This window comes from Ictidomys tridecemlineatus, chromosome 6 (assembly GCF_052094955.1).
Source record: "Ictidomys tridecemlineatus isolate mIctTri1 chromosome 6, mIctTri1.hap1, whole genome shotgun sequence".
Classification (NCBI taxonomy): domain Eukaryota; kingdom Metazoa; phylum Chordata; class Mammalia; order Rodentia; family Sciuridae; genus Ictidomys; species Ictidomys tridecemlineatus.
The window spans coordinates 120,440,735-120,452,776 of NC_135482.1; the positions used below are offsets into that span (position 1 = coordinate 120,440,735).

The 12,042-nt window shown below is 35.2% G+C and overlaps 2 protein-coding genes across 5 annotated transcripts in view; one reads left to right on the forward strand and one right to left on the reverse strand.

Annotated features, from left to right (window-relative positions):
* Sacs (sacsin molecular chaperone) overlaps nt 1-6,004 on the forward strand; it is a 148,138-nt gene extending 142,134 nt beyond the window's left edge. Inside the window, exons 10-11 of one of the 2 annotated variants that reach the window (XM_078015692.1) lie at nt 199-315; nt 5,849-6,004. In XM_078015692.1, the coding sequence (XP_077871818.1) occupies nt 199-290 (92 nt within the window). In that variant the 3' untranslated portion in view covers nt 291-315; nt 5,849-6,004. Of the gene's footprint in view, nt 1-198; nt 482-5,848 lie in introns of those variants that run through there. The other variant, XM_040281323.2, reaches the window with a different exon arrangement.
* Nucleotides 1-12,042, reverse strand: part of Sgcg (sarcoglycan gamma) — a 108,119-nt gene that overhangs the window by 44,900 nt on the left and 51,177 nt on the right. For 2 of the 3 annotated variants that reach the window (XM_021734739.3, XM_005337584.5), the window contains exon 2: nt 8,895-9,089. The exons of the other annotated variant lie outside the window; for it this stretch is intronic. In XM_021734739.3, the coding sequence (XP_021590414.1) occupies nt 8,895-9,089 (195 nt within the window). The remainder of the gene's footprint in view (nt 1-8,894; nt 9,090-12,042) is intronic. 3 annotated transcript variants of the gene reach the window in all.

A 12,042-nucleotide genomic window follows, 5' to 3' on the forward strand; every position in this document is an offset into this window, starting at 1 on the left:
GCACCAGGCACATCCCCACCAACCCCTGGCAAAATGTTGTTCCATGAAGACATCACACAAGTTGATAGATACAGTGAAGAAGAATGGCTTCCTTAGTCTCTGTGCCAGATTCTGTCAACTGCCTTCCATTCTTATATGTTGCTTTCCATAAGTAGCAACTGTGTTATTTTGTGTTTCTTTCACAACCAATTTCATTAGAGACCTCTCTCCAAATGAGGATCCACTGCCCTTCTTCAGGAGCCATACTAGAGCCAGCCTCTGAGAGTAGAGCAAAATCACCACCGGGCTGAGTGAGAAGACTACTCACGTATGACGGCAAGTAGAAACAGAGGCACCAAAATGTGGTGCCAGTTCTTATGAAGAAGAGAAGCAAAGATTTCTTAATGTATAACAAAATCACTAAAATTATGATATTGTATTTTTTGTATAATTATTTATGTAAGATTTTATTACAAAATAAAATCACTATTCGAGCAGCCTATTGAATAGTCTAATAAGTACTTTAGTAGGAGTAATCTTGGTTGTGGTTCAATTTGATCTCTTAAGTCCAATAAGTGAGCAATGATTGACATAAAAAAATAGAATTTCAACAGCATAGGTGTCAATTTTTTCTTTCATGAAGGAATCTTATAAAATATAATCCTACTCAATGTATTTGCTAGTATGACCACTACGGAGATATGAAAAATGAAATTGCACCTTTGAGAAAATTCAGTGTCTTGATTGTGTAATCTCATTCAGGAATATCCCTTCAATTTCCATTTACACAGTGAAGGCCCAGAATGACTCTAATACATATCATATCCACACTGTCAGCATAAAACATTATGAATGAGACAATAGAGAAAAGAATGAAATCTGGTACTCCATGCAAATCAAGTTGTTTTTCAGATCACCCTAAGGTAGCCCTTTCCTAAGATAGTGTACCTATCCTGCAGCCCAGACTTCCCTAAGACCCACATATACTTGGGTCCAATGCAGGTTTCCATAAGGTTAAAACACATTAATATTTTAGATTAAGCTAAAATATTGTTAGCTTTTTGCTGCTTCCCAGCAACTTAGAATATCAATATCCAACAATATATTGAAACTTAAATATTTTTTTTTCTATTAGTAAATTGCCAAGAATAGGGTCATCTGATAAGTTTTTAGAAATTTTCTGTTTTTTTTTTTCTTTTTGTTAGTGTACATCAGAAGAGAAATTAAACACTTCTTTGGGTAATGTGGTACCATTGCATTTGTTTTATATTGCCCTGTAACAAATCAGCACAAATTTAGCAGCTTTAAACAATGCACAGATCTTATTTCAACTTTCCTGGGTCAGGAAGAGCTTAGCTGGGGCCTCTATTCAGAGTCTCATGTGACTTCAGTCAATTAATTGCCAGCCAGGCCACGTATTCAGTTCTGGAGCTTGGGGTTGTTTTCCCAGCATGTGTGACTGTTAGAATTTAGTCTCTTGCAGAGTAGGGCTGAGATCTCTTGTCTTTCTGGCAGTGAGTAGGGGTCACTCTCAACTTTTAATGGCCATCACAGCCTGTTGTCAGGAAGTGACACAGACCCTCTCAACCCGGGGCAGCCGCCTCTTTAAGACCAGCAGGAAAATTATACCCTTTACAAAAGGGCATTGTCCCCCTTTTAAGGTCTGATGGGTCAGACCTACCCAGAATAATCTCCCTTTTAATGAGTGAAAAACTTGGTGATTCAGAACCTTAGTTACATCTGCAAAATTCCTTCACCATGTAATTGGAATCTCACTGAAGAAGTGACAACCCTTTATCTATTATTGGCTGGAAGCAAACCCAGGTCCTGCCCACACTCAAGGCACAGGGCTTCAGAGTACTCAACTCCATGGGACAAAGATCTTGGGACTTAGAATTCTGCCTACCACAGACATAAGCCAAAATAAAGATTTAAAAAATAAAGATGAAAAAAAAATTAACACTGTAAAGGCATTTTGTCATCATGATTGCCATCAAATCTTTTTATAATACAGTCATTATCATGAAGTTAGTATGCAATAGTACATTTGTTCTTACCCAAAGCAGAAAATGTTTTATAAGATTATGAATTTTCTTCTCAAAAAGTGAGATAATGCAACTTGCCTAAAATCCATGAGTACAGTATATTGGACATAAAATTGTCAGTTTTTACATCAGGAAGGACTTGAGAATCATTTGTTATAAATCAAGAATTTTAGAAAGGAAGAAAATAAAGGCCATTGAGTCAAACAATGTCCCTTCAAGTTTTCATACGGAGTTTGTATAATTTTGTTTTCAGATTTTTAGAGTTTATAAGATGTGAATGGAGATTTTAGAAAATATCACTACAAAGGTGATATTTTGATGGCTCTTCCTGAGGACCGTGCCTTTACAGAAAGCCTGTAGTCGCTGCTCTGTGGCATTCTTTTCTGACTGAGATTTTAAAATCCTTTTCAAATGATTATATAATCACAGGGCTAAAGTAAAAGTCATTAAGATGCCATCTAACTCCATTTCCCCAGCTTCCTATGAGTGATCACTGACTGCTTAATGACAAAACATTTATCTAAGGAAATATCTGCAGAGGCTGTCTAATAAGGCTTTTACTCACTTGCCAAATGAAAGATTCTTAATGGGATAGTCCTTAATGGAAGGTTTCTAACGGCTGGTTTCCAAAATGAATTAATATCAAATCCTTGTTAGGGATTAATTCACTTGGGGTTTTTGATCTCCTAAAAAAGGGCATTGCTACCTATTACCAGAGTAAATGAAAACAAACAAAAATTGTCAACAAAATGTTTCATAATCCTACAATTATAATATTTAGTAATATTCAGTATTGTAATTCTGCTTTCATTATTTATTCCCCCCTTTCCCCAAAGGACTACCAAAATTTAATTTTCAGGTTTAATACAGTTAGCTTAGAATCATTAATCATACTTTGCTAAACTTACACCCAGAAAGTGCACTGAACTATTATGTAAGAAAATATTAATAACTAAAGTTTTTGTGAAGTGTTTGTCATTTAAATTAAAGATGTCATTTAAATTTAACATACTTAGAGATATGACTTATATACATTATCCTATGGCCATGAGTACTGAAAGTAAATTAATATACATATGAGCTTTATGGAAATGAAATATAACAAGGAAAAATATAATAAGCCACTTTGTTGCACTGATTTCCACTTACTGTCCTCTTTCCTAATTGATATAATGAAATATTCTAGAAACTTTATGCTCAGCATCAGTTGTAACAACTTCCTAAATAGTTTTTAATTCTAGGAATAGAAATAAATTTTTAGATACCGGTGTTTTGAGTCCTTTGTAATCCCAGGTGGGTAGATTATAAAACCTGGCTCAATCTCATTTGAATTTAATCATTTCTTGTCAATATTGTCCTTCTGTTCTTTCATCTCTTTGAAATCTCAGTGTTCTTTGGTGTCATTATGTTTTCATTTTCTCAATGTCTCTTTGTCTTGGTGTTGTTGAATGTCTTATTGATAGTTAGCTTTATTGCTTTCTACTGTGAAATATTGAAGCATGATGAGGTGAATAACATATTATTGATATATTGTTGGGGATCAAAATAGAGAAAGCCATGCTAAATTTTGCTCATAAAATTCCGGTTTTCCTCATGCTTTCACTAATGACCATGTGGGTGGTAAGCTATTACCCTGAGGTTAGGTAGAGAACTAGTTGGTCCCTGTTCAAAATTTTACAGCTCTCAGCAAATGCTCAATGCCTTACATAATGTTACCATTTGATAGTTGAGCTCTCCAAAAGGTTCGGTTAAAGTCATGATACTTCCTTGGCATGTCTACATTCAAGAAGAGACCTTGGTTTATATATGAATAAAATAAAAAGAAAAATGATTTCCATTCTTTTGGATAAATACCCAGAAGTGAGTTTTAAAGAAACCTTCATACTGTTTTCCCTAATGGAAGCACCATTTTGCATTCCCACCAACAGTGTGCCAGGGTCGACCACATCCTCATCTCCACATCCTTATCACGAATTGCTATCTTTGTTTTTTTTTCTTTTTTGAATAATAATCATCCTGACAGGTGTGAGGTGACCTCTCATTGTTTTCTATTTGCTTTTCCCTGAAGATTAGTGGTACTGAGCATCCTTTCAAATGCTTATTGGCCATTTGCAGGTCTTTCTTAGATAATTATCTATTCAGGTTTTCAGTGGTTTTAGGTTGCAGGAATTCCTTATATATTTTGGAAATTAACCCCTTATTAGATACATGGTTTGCAAATATTTTCTCCCATTCTGTAAGTTGTCTTTCACTCTACTGTTTTCTTTACTGTGCAGAAGCTTTTTAAATTTGATGTAGTCCCATTTGTCTATTTTTGCTTTTGTTTCCTTTGTTTTGGGCCATATGCCGTTTCTTAATCATTGCTAAGACCATTATCATTAAGCTTTTCCTCAAATGTTTTTTTCCTAAGAATTAGGCAGTTTCAGGCCTCGAGTTTAAGTCTTTAATTTAGTTTGTGTTGATTTCTGTATGTGGTAAAAGAGAAGGATTCAATTTCATTCCTTGACATGTGTTCATGCAGGAATATTCAAAGGTAAAATGATTAGATTGTGAGAGCTGCAATCCAATCAGTCCATCCTAGTTTGAATGGACTCACTGTGTAACTGTAGGCAGGTGAAACATGGCTGAAGGAGGGGAGTCACTGGACGCATGTCCTAGAAGAGTTGTTCTTCCTGTGGCCCTTTGACCCTTTCCTCCCTCCCATCCTCTCTCCTCTTCTACACCCTCTCCTCCCCCTGTCCTGACCCCTCCATGAGCTAAGCAACTTTCCTCCCCCGAACCCTTCTTCCATAATGTGCTCCCTTACTTTGGACCCAGAGCAATGGAGTCAGTTGAGAATAGACTAAATATCAGAAGTCATGAGCCAAAATAAACTTGCCCTCCTCTAAGTTATTCTTGTTGGGTACTTTGGTCACAGTGAGGGTAAATCCGATGAACACAGCATGTGAATTTCAATTTTCCCTGCACCATTTGTTGAAGAGGCTATATTTTCTCCAACATATACAGTATATACACTTGGCACCCTTGTCAAAAGTCAGTTGACCACATATGAATAGAATTATTGCTGGAATATGAATTTTGTTCCACTGGTCTATGTGTGTGTCTTTATGCCAATATCACAATTCTTTAATCACCGTAACTTTTTAATATATTTTGGAATCAGGACCTGGGAGGCCTCCAACTTTGCTCTTTCTCCAGACTGATTTGGCTCTTTGGGGTCTTTTGTAGTTCCACAAGAATTTTTGGATTTTGTTTTCTTTTTCTTTTTAAATTTATTTCTTTCATACATGACAATAGTGAAATGCATTACATTCATAATTATCCATTCACAGCACAATTTTTCATAACTCTGTATATAGAGTACGTTCATGGCAAATTATACCATTATACGTGAGCTCTCTTATTGATTTTTTTTTCCCCAAGCATGGTGGAAGGGGAGACTGTCATCATTATACAAAATACATGTATGAAGATGTGAATTTGGTGTCAACATACCTTATATACAGAGATATGATAAATTGTGGTATAAAGATGTATTAAGTAGATTTGGTTTTCTACTTCTGAAGAGAATGCAATTAGTAGTTTAATATGCCCTGAATGTATAGATAACTTTGTATTGTATGGAAAATTTAAGAGTGCTAAGTCTTCCAATCAATGAACTTGAGACGCTCTCTCACTTACTGTATCTTTAATTCCTTTCATCTGTGCTTTGTAGTTTTTAGCACACAAGTCTTTTACCTCCTTAATTAAAATTTTTCTCTGAGATATTTTATTGTTTTTGGTGCCACTTGAATATGCGATTGCTTTCTTAATTTCATTATCAGGTACTTTGCTGTTTATCGGAAAGAATGGAAATCAGGATCTGGAAGAGATATCTATACTCTCCTATCAATTAAAACCCAAGTCATGATAGAGAAGATGAGGAGACAAACTAAATGTCCATGGAGGATGAATGGATAAATAAAATGCATACAATGAAAGATGCATAAGAGGAAATATTATTTGACATTAAAAAATAGAAAAGTCTGCAGTATGATGCGACATGGATAAAACTTGAGGATCTCATGCTAAATGAAATAAGCCAAGTACAGAAGGACAAATACTGTATGATTACACTTCTACTAGGTCTCTAAAATAGTCAAACTTATAGATTCTAAGAGTGGAATTGAATGGTGGTTAAAAAGGCCTAGGGAAGTGGGGGAAGTGGGGCATTATTAATAAATGGGCATAAAGTTTTACTCAAGCAAAACGAATAAATTCTAGAGATACACTACTGTACAAAGTTATTATTTATGCAATTGCACTGTACACTTAAAAACTAGACAATAAAGTAGATCTCCTGTTGTTTTCTTACTACAATAAAATGACATTTAAAATAAATACATAAAAGAAGATAAAATGTGGTGTATTAGTATTTTTCAAGTCAGTAAAAAGTTAAAGCATAAGTTAATATGCAATTTGCAGTCTCATATATATATATATATATATATATATATAATATTCACAAAAGCAAGGAATCAAGCTTGTAAACATATGAAAATTACATTGTTGATATCATTCCACTTTGAGAATAATGACTCAAAGTCTATTCAATAATTTTAGGTTAAGGCCTGGCACTTTCCATAGACCAGGGCTTTTGCATATCTTGCCTTGTGATCCCATAAATATTAGTGATAGTTTTTCTTATTTTTGCTAAAGGGCAGCAGTAGGGAACCCTGGATACTCACTGTCAGTGTGCATACGCACTAGAAAAGGCAGAAATGGCAGTTGATGTCTGCAGCAAGCTGTTCTGCATTGGTAAATGGACTTTGCAGCTGGCACAGTTTAATTTCACCTGAGTTTATAATGCCTAAAAGTTGTTTTAAGTGCTATGATATATGATAAAAGCATTAACTAAATGTCACTTTACATTCATGCAGTTTACAAGTTAATCCACACATATTTCTAAAATAAGGAACATCTTCATTCATTCAAGGTAAAGTCTGGTCTCACCTAGACCTTGCTGGGCTGTGAGATGGTTTCCTTCAGGTCCTTCTAGAATCTGCTTCCTAGCAAACCATCTCTCAACTCTGCATAGCTGATGGGATTTTAGCAGATTGATGAAGGGCCATCTCTTCCCTGTTTATAATTTGAGGACTTCAACCTTGAGTTTATTCCCACAAATTAAAATTTAAAAATCCTAAATGTAAATGATAAAGTCATATATGATGTTCAAAAACATGCATGCTGCTTCATGAAACAAAGATATCCAATGGAGGTCAACATGATTATGATGCTATAGAAATATTATTTTTATAAATTTTAAACAAGAAATAACAACTTAAATTTGCTACTTAAATATATATATTTACATAGAATTTATAATAATAATAATTTAATACATATTATGCATTTATATTATTACATACTGAGTTATTAAATACACACATTTCAAAACATTTTAATTTGGTTGGTATTCTAACTCTTTGCATGTGTGAAAATATAAATATTTATTTGTGTCAACAAAATAAATAATGTGTCTTTGGGATAAAATCTTAGCAGGATAAAAATAATTAAATAAAAGTGAAGGGTACTGTCACTGGAAGGCATTACAGACCAAAAGGTTACAACTTTTGCTTTTAAAAAGAGTCCCTTCAGATGCATGCAAGGAATATATTGATTTACCTATGATCTTCTCTGTAGTAGTATTTTTATATAACTGTAAGTATCTTGCAAAATTAAGACAATCTACATTAAATGAGTCTTTTTTTTCCAAAAAGTACACAAAATAGAGGCCAGAGATGTAGCTCAATGGTAAGTATTTGCCTAACATGTGCAAGGCCCTGGGTTAATTTCCCAGCGCCACAAAAAAAATAAATAAATAAAATGTATACAACATATCATCAGGGAATATAAAACTATGCAGTTATCTTTAAAACTGAGGATGTTTAAAATAGAATATGAGTTCCTTAGGACTGCAAGTATTTCATTTACTAAATCTCCTGTGACTCAAGTGTAACAAAATGTGAAGATAAATTTATTGCAATCACAGAATGGAACTGCTACAGTTTGAATATGGTTTAAGTGTGTCCATCCAAGGTTCACAAGTTGGAGAATTAGTCCTCAAGGTGGTGACCCTGGAGATGGTGTAGATCTTTAAGAGGTAGGGCCTTGAGGGAGGTCCTCAGGTCAGTGGGGACATGCCCTCAATAGAGAGGAGGTGTTTCTCAAGGGGCACTGGCTATTTCTCCAGAGAAGGTTGTTATGAAAACCTGAGCTGGGCCCTATCCAGCCTCTCTATTTCCTGTCTGGCTTCCTATTGGTTGTGATTTCTTCTTCCTACCATCCACAATGAGTTCATCACTAGAGCTGAAGTGCCATGCCCTTGGACTTCCCAAAACTGTGAGTTGAATAGACCTCTTTTATTTATAAAGTTAGCCTGCCTAAGGTATTTCATTATAGTAATGCAAAATAGGCAAATACAGGCATCTTAATTGTAAATATTTATGAATTAATGAAATAGGAAACCACTGATGTCTATAATTCAAAAAAAATGATGAATTTAATAATCATGGTCATCTTGACTCAATCAACCACAAATTCAAGATTCCAGTTTTCCCACCAAATAGAAATAATGACAGTATCCTTAACAAATTTTTGTAATGAAAAAAATCATGGTAGAAACAAACAAAATGAACACATGATAGTTCACAATGAGGTAAAGAAGGGAGAAAAATATAAATATCACACACACATTTTGCTAGTGAAAATTCTGGGGCAGAAAGGAAAGAAACAAATAGTACATTAGAGGAAACTTCTATCAATACAGTCTAGATGCACAGGATGTAGTGAACACAAGCACCTACTAGCCAGAAAAATAATAATACTTACTGGAGAAAACCACATCACTCTAAGAATCCAAATCGTAAGAGCAAGATTCACAACAAGGATGATGAGTAAGAGAAGAACGAATAAGTAGAGGCAACGCTTTCTCCAGCCATAAATGCCAATTTTGTAGACACACTGGTTCTCGGGCCTCTCTATGGGGGTGCCTTCTGTGGCGGTTGTGTACTGTTCCCGCACCATCTGCCATGGGAGGTGTGCAGGAGGAGAGAGAGAGGAAGCAGGGAGGGGGAGGGGGAGAGAGAGAACTTATTTGTCAATACTGGTTTGCTACCAGTGGAGGAAAAAAGTTTTTAACCACAGTAATACATTTCCAGAATTAATAGGTTTTGAAAAGGGAATGAAATATTACTTTGAAATGCATCACATGTTTTAACCACAGGGAGATATTTAATCTATTATTTAAAATATTTTAGATATGACAAATTCATTTGAAATCCAGTGACCATATTTTCAGGTTTTAATCAATAAACACAATACACATATACAGCTTTAAAAATTCTGCAGGGTTAAACTTGGAATTGAAGCATCAACCTGCAATAATCAAGTTATCAAGTTCTTGAAATATTCAGTGGGAAAAAAATCAAACTGGTATCTATCTGTGTGTGTGTGTGTGTGTGTGTGTGTGTGTGTGTGTTCCAGTTACGCAATTTTATGTCAAATAATTAAATTATATCTTCCTTCAGTTAATTACTCAGAATTAAAAGGCTCTTTTCAAGATGTCTAACCACACCAATCTTTGCCTATAATAAAGTTCTCAAATAAGACAGGTAAGAATACATTTTATATACAAATGTTTACAAATACTCATTGTTTACGCAAATTAGAGTAAGTTTTAGCCACCATTTCAGCTCTATGAAGAGATTTTAAAAAATCATTTTTTCCCTTTACACGAAGAATAAAAGAAACTGCTTTTTTTCCATAAAGGGAAAATTAGAAATTATGAAGATTTTGTAAATGTGGTAAAGTGATGAATCAGAATATAAAATACCCTTGTCTGGGATGTTTTTATGCAGAGTTTATATGTTTATTTTTAGGGGTGATTTGGATGTGTCCTTATTGAAAAACAAGTCATGGTCTAAATTCTTTAAATCTCTTTCCAACTTAACAATAGGCATTTTCTCATGTTGTAAATGACTATATAGAATTATTTCTACTAGTATCCTCAAGTTCACAGGACGGACCTTGATGATGATTTCATAAAGGCGTTACTTAGGCATTTCTTTGATTTCCTTCAGTCTTCTCTATATTAGACAGTGCAACACTATCCACTTAGTTACCCAAGCCCAGGTCCCTGATGTTAATTCTCTTTTCCCTTCAGCCACACCTTGGCAGGTCCTATCAACTGCTCCTTGGTGAACTCTCATCTGTGTTGCTGCAAACTCCACTTCATTCTTTCCCCCAGAGTCTGTTTTGCAGTGATGCAGACCAGGCACCCCACCTCCCACTCCATAACTGTAATAATTAAGCTTCTCTCCTGGCCAACAAGATCTTTATGAAGAGCATCAATAGGCTTTCACAGGAGTTCTGCAGAGAGTGCAATGTGGTTTGAAGTTTCCTCTTTCTTGTAAATGCCAGGTGTGTAGACATAAGGTGTGATAGACTCTGTCTCAAGAGAGCTCAACGTACAAGTTATGTCTCTGTTTTCCATATAAAAATGTGTGAGGCCTCTGCCTCCCCTAAAACTATGGGACAAAGAGTAACTGTTGAGTACCCGCCCATAGTCATGTAACCACCCACCCCATTGAGTATAAATCTAAAAGAATTTTCAGACCCAGGGTCCAGAGATTTTTAGGCATTAGCCCTTGTACTGCTGAAGCTTAAATAAACCTGTTTCCTGAAAATTCTTCCAGTATCCAACCTCGTCTGTCCTATATCAGCAGTACTGACATGATTAATAAAACTAGCAAAGTTTTCCAAGAGTGTGGGTATGTGCCTAATTCTATATGTTCCTATTCCTGTACATACTTTCTTATTGTTGGTTGAACAAATTTATCTAAAGTTTAGTGACTTAGCACAATACAACTTTATCTTATAGCTCAAAGTCCCCAAATATACATCTCTATGACCAAAATCAAAGTGCAGGCAGGAATACATTTCTGTAGAGGGTGTAGGTGAGAATCTGTTCCTTCCTTTTTCCAGCTTCTAGAGGCAGCCTGAGATCTTGGCTCTAAACTATAGCCTTGTCAAATCTCCATCTCTGACTCTGGCTTTCCTGCCCACTCCTCATAAGGAACCTCATGATTACACTAGGCACCCCAGTGTAAATTATCTAATTTAGGATAATTTATACCAAGAACCTTCACACAATCACATCTGCAAAGTCCCTTTTACCAAGAACGTGCTCACAGATTATGAGGGTTAGCAACATGGACATTTTTGGAAGGCATTGTTCTGTCTACCATAAAATGCTTTTGTTCATCCATAAAACTGAGTATATTGGTATTCACTTAAGACAATTTTGTCTTGGGCTGATTGCAATTCTGTTACTCAGGCCCCCCCAAGTCAGTGATGGGAAACTGAACAGTTTATTTGTTCATTTGTTTATTTCCTCTCATTTGTTAGAATGTAAACTCCACGAGAATATTTTCTGCTTTATTCACCACTAGATCCTTCATGTAGTACAACAGCAAATAATGGGCACAAAATAAAAACTCTAAATGAATTAATGAACTGTTGAGTTTGATAGATATTAATTGAGCTACCTTCCAGGAATGATGACACAAAAGGAGGCTAGATTGACAGCAGCAAATCCTGTGAAGTATATACTAAATAAAATATTATTGATTTATGGGTATGTTCAATCCATTAAGAAAAGATTCAGTACTTGTTCTTAAACAATTATTAGGAACGAGGAGTTAATCTAAAGTAGGATTCAGACTGGTGGAGAAAAATAAAATGTCTCTAGTATTTTAAATATGAAAAGAATATGAATGAGGATATATTATACCAGATTAGATAAACAGTTTTAGAAGTGTGCATGAACCACAGTCAATGGCCTCCTGAGGGCTGTGATCATGCACACTGCCATGTGCCCTGGAAAATAGAAGATGCTTCCCGAATGCCCCAGCCCCATTTCTTCCTCTTCCTTATAGCAAAATAACTACGGTCAGTTGATTATACTCAGTGTTTCTTC